At 36.6% G+C, this 13,106-nt stretch overlaps 1 protein-coding gene across 8 annotated transcripts in view; it reads left to right on the top strand.

Moving 5' to 3' along the window:
- Nucleotides 1-13,106, top strand: part of AFDN (afadin, adherens junction formation factor) — a 142,064-nt gene that overhangs the window by 31,241 nt on the left and 97,717 nt on the right. For 3 of the 8 annotated variants that reach the window (XM_058533987.1, XM_058533983.1, XM_058533989.1), the window contains exons 2-5: nt 1,331-1,526; nt 5,130-5,245; nt 6,974-7,137; nt 9,874-10,034. In XM_058533987.1, coding sequence (XP_058389970.1) covers nt 1,331-1,526; nt 5,130-5,245; nt 6,974-7,137; nt 9,874-10,034 — 637 coding nt within the window. Of the gene's footprint in view, nt 1-1,330; nt 1,527-3,137; nt 3,937-5,104; nt 5,246-6,973; nt 7,138-9,873; nt 10,035-13,106 lie in introns of those variants that run through there. The other 5 variants (XM_058533984.1, XM_058533990.1, XM_058533986.1 and 2 more) reach the window with 4 other exon arrangements.

Below are 13,106 nucleotides of genomic sequence, written 5' to 3'. Positions count from 1 at the left end.
TGCTAGAGGCGGGTGACCTAGGAGTTAGAAAGCTTCCTTGGAATTTTGGGAGCTGTGCTTCTTTCTGTGTTCAAGGACGTAATAGGGTGCACAGGAACTCTGGACCTCACCCCATCATGTCTCCAGATAAAGTGTAACCCAGCTAACAAAAAACAAATTCTCTCAGATACCGTGGTTCTCAACCTGTGGGATACAAACCGCTGAGTCTTATGGTTACAGCAGGGTACTGAGAACTCACATGAGTTTTAAACTGTATTTTAATTGATTCAAAAGAAAAAAAAAAAGGAAATAATGGGAAAGAGCATCTCACAGTTGCATGGGCTTCAGCCTGCCTTAAAGTAGTATTCCTTTGGTTGGAATTCCATTGTATTTTTCTTTAGAAATAAGGTTTTGAGAAAAATCTAAATTGCATTCATTGATTTTGGGCAAGTAGTTCATATTGAAGATTAGTTACAATTATATTCTGCAAAAGTCAAGTGTTTCTGTTTATCACATTGATGGTAGGGTTGGGGCTAACATATCTCTCTTGCTTTTAGCGTAGTCTCTTCATTTGGGTTTTGTAACCTCAGGACTGAACGGAGCCTCAGGGACAGAGAGGCATGGACTTGGGATTTCAGTGGATCTGGGTTTTAATTGTGCATTTGCCATATAACTGCCTTAGCAAGAAACTCGAACTTTGCGAGTTTTAATGACCAAATCTTGAAAATAGTGTTTAATAATAGTATTTACTTAACTGGGTTGTTGTGAAGACGTAAAAATAATGCATGTCAAGGTGTGCCTGGCACTTGCTGAGGACTCAATAAATGTTAGTTGTTGTTAACATCAGCAGCTCTGCAGCCAATATCGGATACCTGAGACAAGTAAGGTGAAGAGAAATTGTAAATAACTTGTCCTCGGGCCAGCCCCGTGGCATAGCGGTTAAGTGTGCGCGCTCCACTGCTGGCTGCCCGGGTTCGGATCCTGGGCACGCACCGATGCACCGCTTGTCAGGCCATGCCGTGGTGGCGTCCCATATAAAGTGGAGGAAGATGGGCACAGATGTTAGCTCAGGGCCAGTCTTCCTCAGCAAAAAGAGGAGGATTGGCATGGATGTTAGCTCAGGGCTGATCTTCCTCACAAAAAAATAAATAAATAAATAAATAACTTGTTCTAAGTCACATAATTAAATTTGAAGTCTGAAATCCCATGTCTCTTAGTTTCTGTCTCAGACATTTATGGTAATGAAACATTTTTAATAAGTGGTGAGTAGACTTTTTCATTTATTGTTACAAAAAGTGAATCTTTTTAGAATGTTGTTTTTCTAAAAATGTATCATTTTGTTTTCTTTTAGGATTTGGAGTTCCATGGAGTGATGAGATTTTATTTTCAAGATAAAGCTGCTGGAAACTTTGCAACAAAATGTATTCGGGTCTCTAGTACTGCCACCACTCAAGATGTAATCGAAACACTAGCAGAGAAATTCCGCCCTGATATGCGAATGTTGTCATCTCCCAAGTATTCGCTCTATGAAGTGCATGTCAGTGGAGGTCAGTGTATACAGACAGGGTTTGTTAGAGGTGTGACCTCATCTTGTAAGTAGGTAGCTTCCCTAACAGTCACTTGTCCAGCGGGCATTTTAATCACAGCACTGCCTTACTACTCATTTCCCCTTTCTTTTTCTGTAGGGGCTGGAGGAGCTGTTGACAAGTTAGCAAAACTTTTGTGTGTCTGGGAAATGTTCTTGGAAATTCCTAGCACATACATTTGTTGGAAGTTAGAATAAATATATTAATTTTACATATGATTATTTCTCCAAAGCATGACATTTTGTAATTAAAATTATCCAACAGATCTGGGTGTCGCATACATTGATGATATAATGTTACTTGCTTTTGGAGAAATATTTCATGTAACTCTTATGTATAGATTATAATGCTACAATTAATTGTAACCCGGTTAAATATTATATGAGTATGAATCATAAATCTTACTGTAATATTTTTGTAATGTAAAACATTATATTTTCATTATTCTTTGGAAATAGGACATCTTGAAGAAACTTATATAGTTAGTAATTTCTTCTTGTTTTAACATTTGAAATTTCTGAAAATAATCCTATGTATCTATTTCAAATGGCAGTTTAAATTGGACTCGTTAGCAATGTAGAAATTTATAAAATTTTTTATGAGTGCTTTGGAAATGTTGAGTCACCTGTAAAAAAAAAATATGCAAATTCCAATTACTACAGCAAATAAAGGATTATGTATAGCACAGACCCAGTTGAATACCTGTTAATTCCATCCACAAATCCTTTTTGAACATAATTTATTTTTCTTGATTTCAAAAATACAGCTTTATTTGTACATTTGAAATTGGGATAAAGTTTTTGTAATGTGTGGAATTCTGGTATGACCAAACGCATTTTTCCCCAGTAGTACATAAAGTAGGCCATATTTGTTTATTACCCTTTTAAGGTTATGAGGGTATCGCCTACATAAAAATACCCAAACTGAATTTGACAAGAGAGGATAGCCTCAGTTTTGAAATGGTTCTTTTGAGGTTGAGTTTTTTTCTTTACCTCAGAATCTTTGTAAATAGGTTACAAAGAGGAAGAAAATCTCTTTCAGTGCCAGCCGTTTTTCTCTCTACACTTTTTGGTCATTTGAATACCACCAAGTGAAATCTTTGGAATAATCTATAATATTGGAATTTGAGATCTAAAAGTGGAGTAATTTTGATTTTTTTTTTTTTTTTTTTTTTTTTTTTTTTTTGTGAGGAGATCAGCCCTGAGCTAACATCCGCCAATCCTCCTCTTTTTTTGCTGAGGAAGACGGCCCTGGGCTAACATCCGTGCCCATCTTCCTCCACTTTATATGGGACGCCGCCACAGCATGGCTTACCAAGCAGTGCGTCGGTGCGCGCCCGGGATCCGAACCAGCGAACCCCGGGCCGCCGCAGCGGAGCGCGCGCACCTAACCGCTTGTGCCACCGGGCGGCCCCCAATTTTGATTTTTTAAAAGAACCTTTAAATTTTCTTTAGTAGATTTGTTTTTAATTAAAAAGTAAAATATATATATTACTTGTAAGGGGATTAAAAACACAGTAAGGTTCGCTTCCCTTCCCACCCTCCCTCCGAGGTGAGCAGCTAGGACAGTCTGGCTGTATCCTTGCACACCTTCATGCTCAGAGCAGTGGTTCCACCTGTGCCTCAGATGTGAGGAAAGCCCTGGTGTGCAGGTCACAGAGCCCTTAGTGTGTCAGTGATTTTTTTAATGGCACCCCTAGGCCAAAGGAAGTACCTAGCAGTTCTTTTTATTGAGTAGTTAGATTCAGACAAGTTAGTATTTATGTTCTAACAACTTGAATGTTTGAAAAAATAGTATGATAAAATGAAAGGAAAACTAAAATTTTCATTGCAGTCTTAATCACAGTTACTCCCTGGTTGGGTGTGTGTGCCTCTTGGGCCATGCCCAGCTCCCAGACTGGAGGCAGCACCCTCATTTCCTATCCACATTGATTTTTGGGCAGTGGCTGTTGTTTTTTACAGCGCCGTGGAAAACCCAGTTGACATTGATGTGACAGCAGCAGAAGGGATGACCACGCACAGTCTCGTGCAGACTAGGGCCTGCCCAGAGCTAGCAGTTCATGCAGCGTGTGGCAGATGCAACTTGTTTCCTTTGAAAATTTAAAATGCTCCACAGTGAGCACATTGGGCACCTCAGCACATGTTTATGAACCACACAGTTCTAGCGGGCTGCAGTCCGGACCCCAACCCGTGCTTCCACCACCAGGGAAACTCCACTCTTAACCTTTTTGTATGTTAGGATTCCTTTTATGAAACCAATTGGAAAAAGAAAAAGGATTCTGCCATTTAAAAAAAAAAGTATGAGAACGACTGAGGCAGAAGAAGTGTTAAAGTACGAAGCTGTGGTAGGAACCTGGCTATCTTTACATTCAGTAAGTAGGCACGGCTGCTTTAGGATAGCGTGCCCTTGGTTTTGTTTTACTTTTTTGTACATTTGAAATTTGATTTAGACTTAATTGTTTTTAATACTAGTTCTCTAAAAAATATGCTATGAAAGATTTTACTCTTACAAATTTTGCAACAAAAACAACTTGGTAATTTTGGTTTGTAGCAGGAATTTCAGACTTGATCCCATCTCTAATTTATTGCTCTGATTTTCATTTCTCATAATTTCAGTTGATAAAATAATTTAGAATTTATTATTCTTGTATTCTGATAATATTACTGTTTATATATGTTTTTATTATAAGCCTCTATAAGTCTATTTATCTTTTAAATTTGTCCTGTTAACTCTTGCGTCCTTTACCACCCTGATTCTTCCGCTGCCTCCTGTCTTAGCTACCCTCATTGTGGCACATCCTGTATACAATTACCTGATAATCTTTGCCAACCATAGGCTTCTAGTAAGTGGTCGGGCTCTCAGGGAGTCACTCAGTGGGCTGCCATGTTTCTGATCCGTGTGTCCAGGGGGCTCATTAGATTTCTAATAAGGAAGGAAGTAGTAATACGCTGAACTTAGCACTTTATGGTAGCACAGAAAAGGGGATGGTAGCTTCATGGTGGAGGGGGATGTGAGGGTTGAGGAGGGTGAGTTTTAGAGACAAGGGTCAGACGTACAGAGACAGGAAGAAGAGTCGATAATCACTTCCAAGAGTGATGATGGTGGGTCCTTGCTGTCTCTTGATAGCATATAACATTAGTAAGAGAAGAAAAGTCTCTTATGTATCAGTGGAACTTCTGTGTTATATTAACATTGTTTCCTTATTTTCCGATTGCAGATGAGGTAATTTGATTTACAGAAATAGGCTTATAACAAAGCCTTGTATATATTTTTTTCCTAGTTCATGTGTATTTTGCTTATTTTCCGGATTAGATTCTAAATGTTGTGAGGAAATTGTCCCTGGTCAGTGTGTGGCACTGCATCCATGGTAGTATACGTATAGTAGCAACAAAATATTGAATTGTTAAAACTGTCACTTACCATTTTGAATTACATTTCAGTTTCTAAGTATTGAGGTAATAAGGTATTTTATGTCTATAAAATTAAATGTATATCAGAATGTTGTATTAGCTTAGTGCCGTTAAATAACCATGGCTTAGTTTTTTTTCACTTTATGTTTTGAAGAAGAAAGAAGATTGGATATAGATGAAAAACCCCTAGTTGTGCAATTGAATTGGAATAAAGATGATCGAGAGGGCAGATTTGTTCTTAAGAATGAGAATGATGCCATTCCTCCTAAGGTAGGAGCCCTCAATGTCTTATGCTGCTGTTATCCCAGGGCCAAGGCTGACTGAAATAAACAGGAGACTGATGTCTGGGTTCTAGGAGCTCATTCTCTTGTTTGCTTCTCTTCCTAAACTACTGTTTTACCCTTCTCGTCTCAGAAAAGCATTTAAAAGTAGCCCAGCTTCTCCCTGCTTCATCCTCTGTTTCACTGAATACTGCCAAATATTGCTCCTTCCTTTTTCAAAAACGAGTTATGTAAGCTTTTGTTATTAAGAGATTTAATGATCAAATAGTCAGCTCCAGTTTGTTTTTCCAAATTATAAAGTCAAAATATGTTTTCGTAAGAATCAGAAGGGAAAATAAAACTTTAATAACCTATTTATTTCAGATACAACTTAATAAGGCACATTTAATACCTTTTTCATATTATATGTGTAAGGTTAGAAATGAGGAAACTTCCTTGAGTTTCTTTGGATGATGAAATAGAGCGATTCTAAGACTTTCTCAGGTAGTAGAATGTGTGGAATTCTGTGCTACTGTTCTTATGTGGAATATGATGAAATATTGGTATAATTTGAAAAATAATTAATTCTGTGTTAAATCAAGTGACATCTGACCCTAGAATTCAGTATTGACAAGTGATAGCAAGTGCAAAGATTAAGAATATTTTGAGAAAATCTTCTATTTAATTTTTTTCCCCAACAATCGGGAAAAGAGTGCCATTGTTCTCTTTTAGCAGCAGAAAATGTTCATTTTGTTTGTATGATGTCAGTGTTCCATGTTGACGAGTCTTGGATATACAGAATGTTTTCTTGGCCTTCTTACTGTGCTCTAGTGACTTGTTGCATTTGCAGCAAATACAAAGTAAGAATGGTGGTCCCTTTTTTCCTTGCTGTTCATGTTTTATTTTATTTCTGTGCCACAACTTCAGCTGATGTGCTTTTCCGTGGGCCGCAGATCTTCATGGATGTGTATTAGAACTGTCAGATCAGGACGATGCTGAAGTAGCTAGCAGTGGAAATGGAAATGCTAACTTGTAAATCCGAAGGCAATTTTCTTTCCCAATAAAATAATTCTTTCTTATTTTTCTTGATTATTTTTACCAGTCAGGCTATTAAGTTATATAAAACATAATTTGTCTCTGTGTCATCTGCTAGCAGGCTATGTTATAAATTAAGAATAAGCAACCAAATAAACAAGATCTAGAAAAGAAATTAGAAGTTTTTGCACAAACACAATACTTATAACTTTGCTTCATAAAACCTAATTTATTATGGCTACTCTTAACGTTTCTTTTGAACTTAGGAAAGCATCTATAAAGTGATGATGATTTAAATGCTTAGTTATTTCCATATTTTTATTAGGTTCCTTTTATTCAATTTACTTTATGTAAATTATTTGGGTTTTTATTTATTGAAAATTAGATTTCATGATTCCCGTCCCAGTTTTCTTACTGGGTTTGGTTTTTCATTTGCTTGCTTATTAGTTTGAATTGAGGTAACATTTACACACAGTGGAATGCTCAGATCTTGAATGTATAATTCATTAAGTTTTGATAAATATAGTCATGTAACTGTCAGCCCATTCAAGATAAAGAACATTTCCATCACCCCAGACCTTTCCCTTTTCTAATAGCTCTGTTTTGCTGTAGACTGTGAGATGAAGTTAGCTACCACAAGCCATAGATAGCTTTATGTGATTCTGCGTAGTTGCCAGCCTAGTGATAGTGTTACTTTTATCAGAAGGCTCAAAGTAATGGACCTGAAAAGCAGGAAAAAGAAGGTGTTATCCAGAACTTCAAGAGAACTCTCTCAAAGAAAGAAAAGAAGGAAAAAAAGAAGAGAGAAAAAGAAGCAGTGAGACAGGCATCTGATAAAGAGGATAGACCTTTCCAAGGGGATGACATGTAAGTTAATTTTGGAAATATTCCTATTTCTCTGTGCTTTAAGCCCAAATGTTTTTAATGCAGCAGACCTTGTTAAATTACTAGGTAAATTATGGAAAGGATGAATATCAGGAAGTTAATTTGGGTCTACTCTGGCTCTTCTGTGTTGAGGGAAGCTAGAGAGTCTTACCTAAGCAAGATTTGTTGCTGACAATACCTGTCTCACTGTGCTTGCTAATCTTAAATAAGCAAACTGACGAACAGTATTGTTTTTGCTGAGTCGACCATTGATGTCAGTGTTCTGTTCATCTTTGCCTGGCCCTTTCTCTCTGTTTTTTTGGTCCTTTAGGCAGCAGTGGTTTCTTATGTACCTCAGATATGCTTAATAACTGATCAGAGGCTGGCAAGACCAGTGAGAAAAGCAGCCCTTCCCTTTTAAGGTTCAGACCATCTGGTTTAGTCCAGTCCCACCACCTCCCATTCTGTATTCTGTCACACCAGCCCCGTCATAGATGTGTACTTACCTGACTAAAGGTATTTGAGCTTCTGACTCCAGAGCCGAGGGAGTAAGGGAAATTATTGTATCAGAGAGACATTAGAAGAAACTGGCTTTTCCCTCTTATGTTGGAAGTCTCCAGGTCTTAGGGTTAGCCTTGTCAATTTTCAGCTTAGTTAGTTCATTCGCTTATCATATGCTTACTCTTAGGCCTCTTACTCGCCTTGGTATTGACTGCATAGTATTCTGTATTCTGCTTTTCTGTTGCAGAAGTAATCAGCATTCATTTTAGACAATCAGAATATGTAGATTTGTCAGAAAGGGAAAAGGAGTCACCTGTTATCACATGAGCCCAAAGAGGACCATAGTTTGTTTTTGCTGCACAAATATATACACTTTCATTTGTTTATGTAGAGTTTTTAAATGGAAATATAATCAAAGTCATTTGAAACTAGTACTTTTTTTTTGGTGAGGAAGATTAGCCCTGAGCTAATGTCCGTTGTGAATCCTCCTCTTTTTGCTGAGGAAGACTGGCCCTGGGCTAACATCTGTGCCCATCTTCCTCTACTTTATATGGGACGCTGCCACAGCTTGGCTTGACAAGCGGTGCGTCTGCGTGCCTGGGATCCGAACCTGTGAACCCCGGGCCACCGAAGCGGAGCGCGCACACTTAGCTGCTTGCGCCACTGGGCTGGCCCCAAAACTAGTACTTTTTACTTGATATTTTTCCACTGAAATGTATATATTTTACATAAATATATATTCACAAATATATTTTTTTCACAAAAAATATATAATTTAAATGATTGTGCAGTATTCTATCATATAGTTTTTCCATAATTTATGTAACCTACCCCTTTTTATGTACTTGTAGGTAGTTCACAGGTGTTTTTGGTGTTATAAATTACTCTGGTGAATATCCTTGTTCTACAACTTTGGAGACTCATCTGATTATTTCCTTAGAAACTATTCTAGAGGAATGGCTCAGCGACATCTTGGGATGCTTACATTGCCAGGCTGCCCCTAGAAAAGTCTTCCACAGCCCACAAGCCCTCTCATTACCTCATACCCTTAGAATTGTTGGGTGTCACAGAACAGTATACTATCTCTACAGTATAGAATATCTTCAGTAAATCAATTTATTATATCATTAGCAAGGTAGATGTCTTTCTACATGTTCATTAACCGTGTATATTCTTCTGTTGCAATGACCTCTTCAAGTTTTTTTCCATTTTTTGATCGAGTCTAAGTGTTCTGTATGTATTGAGGATATTAACCAATTGTCAGTGAATGTAATTTAGAGTGGAATTTGAGCCCATTTTGGATTGCATCAAAGTGGATTTAGATATTAATTTTAGGCGGTGATGCCTATGGAATGAACATGAACTCTTGAGTATAGTATTAGATAGTAAGGCTCTATTTAGTGTAGTTATAGAAGAGGAAGAACTTGTATAAATATATTGCCCATATATGGAAAATACCAAAGAATAGGAGAGTTTAAAACTTCTGTTACAGTTTCTTCTGTTTATGAGTTTAGTTTGTAGTGTGATATATTATTTGTGTTAAGAAAATGAGCTACTTAAAATGAATTAAGTTGTTCACCTTTGATTCAAAGCTTGACTGGTTTTTAATTAAATTATTTTGATGATTAAAAATGACCTTTAAAGTATATTTGTCAAAATTTTGTAAAGTATATCAATCTTACCTTAATATTCAGTTTCAACTCATCATTCTATACAGTTGACTTGTCATAGGAACTGTTGGAACAATTTCGTTTTGAAAATTTAGCTTCAAGAAAGTAAACATTGGTAAATCTTGTAGTTGTTAAACAATCATGCTGTTTGAGTTCTTCAAGATTTACTTAATTTTAAGACAGATTTTTACTAAATTAAAATATATTTAATCCTTTATTTCTTGTTGTTGGAGTGTTGTATTACTCATTTGGTCTGTTTTAGGATAACACGGGTGAAAATTACTGAAATGTATAATTTATACATTTTTGCTTTTAGTACACAATAATTAAGTTATATAAACTCACTATAAAATTTTAATTATCGATTTCTGCTTATTTCAGTGTGTTAGCTTGTATTGAGAGAAACTTATTCTTGATCCAGTAGCACGTGGGAAACAGTACATGACAGACCTATGCAGAGGACAGATGAGCCAGATGACATCTGCTGTTTTGATTTTTGGATGATTACAGTGTAACTATTTCTAATATAAAATTTTAAAAATCTTGTTGGTGCCTTTTTTTCTTACAGTGAGAATTCTCGACTGGCTGCCGAGGTTTACAAAGACATGCCTGAAACCAGCTTTACCCGAACAATTTCGAATCCTGAGGTGGTTATGAAACGACGGAGGCAGCAAAAGCTGGAAAAGAGAATGCAGGAATTTCGGAGCTCAGATGGGCGACCTGATTCAGGTACAGACTGTGAATTGTCTCCTCTGTTATAGTTGTTGTAAAGGGTGTTGTTTAGTTACATGTTTTGTATATGTATGAAGGCTTGCTTAAGTAAAGTTAATGGGTGACACAGTCTGTTAATAACAAACGTCTACCCTGTGTGTCTGGTACAGAAGCAATTTTGCCTTAAGTATGAGAGTTCTGTTCACAGAGATATTTTTAGTGACATATTTTTCTCCAATGTGGCTTTTTTTTTTTTTAATTTTGGAAAATTTTAAATATATACAAAAGAAGAGAGAAGGATGTAATGACCTCCCCATGTACTTGTTACCAAGCTTCCATAATTAACAACTCATGTTTCATCTCTACTCCCACATATATTGCTCCCATTCCCAAGCTGTATTATTTTGAAGAAAATCCCAAATTTCTCATTATTTCATCTATAAATATTTTGATATATTTTCCTTAAAGGTAAAGATTCTTAAAAAACAAAAACAAAACAAACCACAGTACCATTATCACATACAAAAGAATTAACAATAATTCTTTAGTATCACCAAATATCTATTCATTGTTCAGATTTTGCGGATTGCCTCAGATAATTCCTTTAGTTGAGTCAGGATCCAAATAAAACCAACATTTGGCAGTTGGTAATATGTCATTTATGTCTTTCATTCTAAAATCCCCTTTCTTTTCTTCTCTTTTATCTTACCTCCCACTTTGGTTATTCGTTGCTTTGTTTTTAAAACCTAGGTTGCTTGTCTTGTAGATTTTGCTGACTGCATCCTGTGTTGCTGTATACCATTTTTCCTTCCTGTTTCCTCTATTTCCTTGATTATATACAGATAAAGGTTTAGATTTTTTTGTAGAGAGAGGGCGAGACAGAAATACTTACCTTAGTATCATCCACAGGTGACCAATGGTTTGTGAAATTTTTTAATGAACTCATGGATTTAAAACTTCTCAATGTTTTTCCATCTATTTTGTAGTTATTGCCCTTACTGATCCTTGAATTGTCACTTTGAGCCAGCGAGAGTCTCTTCCAGCTGACACCGGAGTCTTTGACATGGCCCCAGTGATCTTGGAGAGCTTTCCTGTGTGACAAGATGTCTAGACTCACCTGGTGTATTTCCTGCCCAGACTAGGAATTGGCTCTTTCTCTTACTGTAGAGAAGTCCTTGATCTTTTGGTGGGATGGTCATCTGGGTGCTAGGAGTGTTCCCTGCTACTCATTAGTCTTTGCTTCTAAGCCTGTTTAGTGGACAGAGCTAGGAAATAAATTTTTTTTACTTTTTAGATTTTTAAAAATCTGGTATCTATTCTCTTATTATAAAATTCTGCCGTCCTAACAACCATAACTAATTATTTGCTTTTCCCTCATATATATATAGTAATAATATCAAAATAAAAATAATACTATTATTAATAACAATATGATACTGAAAACATTTTAAGCTTTTGGTGAAACTTGTTTGTGACTATATCCTACAAGGATATACTGTCAAATTACTGTGTTTTGAAATCACATGATTGATTTCCTGTCTATATGGTTATATACCCGTATTGATTTATACTTGTTTATTTGTTTTATTTTGCTTTTCATTTTAGAGATTTGCTTCTTTAAAATTTAATGTGTAAAATTTAATGTAAAAATTAATGTAGATCTAAGTTAGATCTACAAAACAAGGTATATGTAGAGAAGTCCAGCTTTTGTTGCCTGCAGCCCCTTTAATTAAATAGCAGCGTACTGCGCACTTTTCCCCCACCTTGATTTTTCCACTTATCCAGCATATCCTGGAGATTACTCCGTATTTCTGAGGGAAATAGAGATTATAAAGGGAGTTAAAACACATGACTTTACTATTTGAGCTATAAATTGGTTTTGTATATTTTTAGCTATTTGGCATATAAAACTTTTATTTGTAGTTAACCTGTAATTGTATTCAGCAAAGAAAATACTTGTTATAAAGTTACAAGTTAATTATAGTTTTACTTGTTAAAAAATAATAGTATATCATTTGAGTTCCAAAAAAATCGTTGTGTTAGAGGGCTATATCATTGATCCAGCCTTTCCTGAAAATGTCTGTCCTAATGTCATCAACTCTATAGTTCTTTTATAATGATATATTCAGTTGCTTAAGAATTGGGCATTGTCGCATTGCATTCTGTACAGCTATTAGCTTACTTAATAGTTATAGGATTTTGAATGTTGGGATTGGCAGCGTTTCTCTAAAGCTTCATTTATAACAGTTTAGACTAGGAAGGGTTGCTTAATTGTGGACCTCTTCTCTTGAATCCATGTCTGAGTCAAAGGGTTTTAGTCCCTATCCAGGTCGTTTCTGTCTTTTTTTTGTGTGTGTGAGGAAGATCGGCCCTGAGCTAACATCTGCCAATCCTCCTCTTTTTGCTGAGGGACTGGCCCTGAGCTAATATCCATGTGCATCTTCCTCTACTTTACATGGGACGCCACCACAGCATGGCTTGACAAGCGGGGTGTCGGTGCACGCTCGGGATCCAAACCGGCGAACCCTGGGCCCCTGCAGCGGAGGGCGCACACTTCACCTTGCACCACCAGGCCAGCCTGTCCAGGTCGTTTTTATAACTGTAATCCAGAGTACATATGTGGCAGCAGGTTAGATTCGTGAGGGGGAAGCTGTGTTTACACTCATGTTATATTTGTGGGAACACTTATTCTCTATTTTATTAGTTGTCTCTCTTGTCTTCATTTGTGAGGTAGTCTATGGACCATGGTTCTAAAATGCATGGTCACTTGATTCTGCCCCCATGATAGAAATTGCTGATGATTCCATTTCTTCTGAACTTCTACAGAGCTTTGTGTTTCAATGTGGTATTTCAGACAGCCGCTAGCCATGATGGAAGCTGGCCCTGAAAGTTATTTGCCACTCTAGGATCACATGTTTAATTTGACCCTTAGTGTCCTTATAACTGAGTCTTATATATTTCATGCGAGTTGTGTTATTGGTGATTCAAAAAAACTAGAAGAGTGAGGGACTTGTTAGTTCCATGAATCATTTAATAGATTACTTTTGAGACACAAATGATTATCTGATTATATATATCCTATCTTGTTCA

This window comes from Diceros bicornis, chromosome 39, assembly GCF_020826845.1.
Source record: "Diceros bicornis minor isolate mBicDic1 chromosome 39, mDicBic1.mat.cur, whole genome shotgun sequence".
NCBI lineage: Eukaryota > Metazoa > Chordata > Mammalia > Perissodactyla > Rhinocerotidae > Diceros > Diceros bicornis.
The sequence above is the reverse complement of the archived record's forward strand: the minus strand, read 5'-3'. Positions and strand labels throughout refer to the sequence as shown.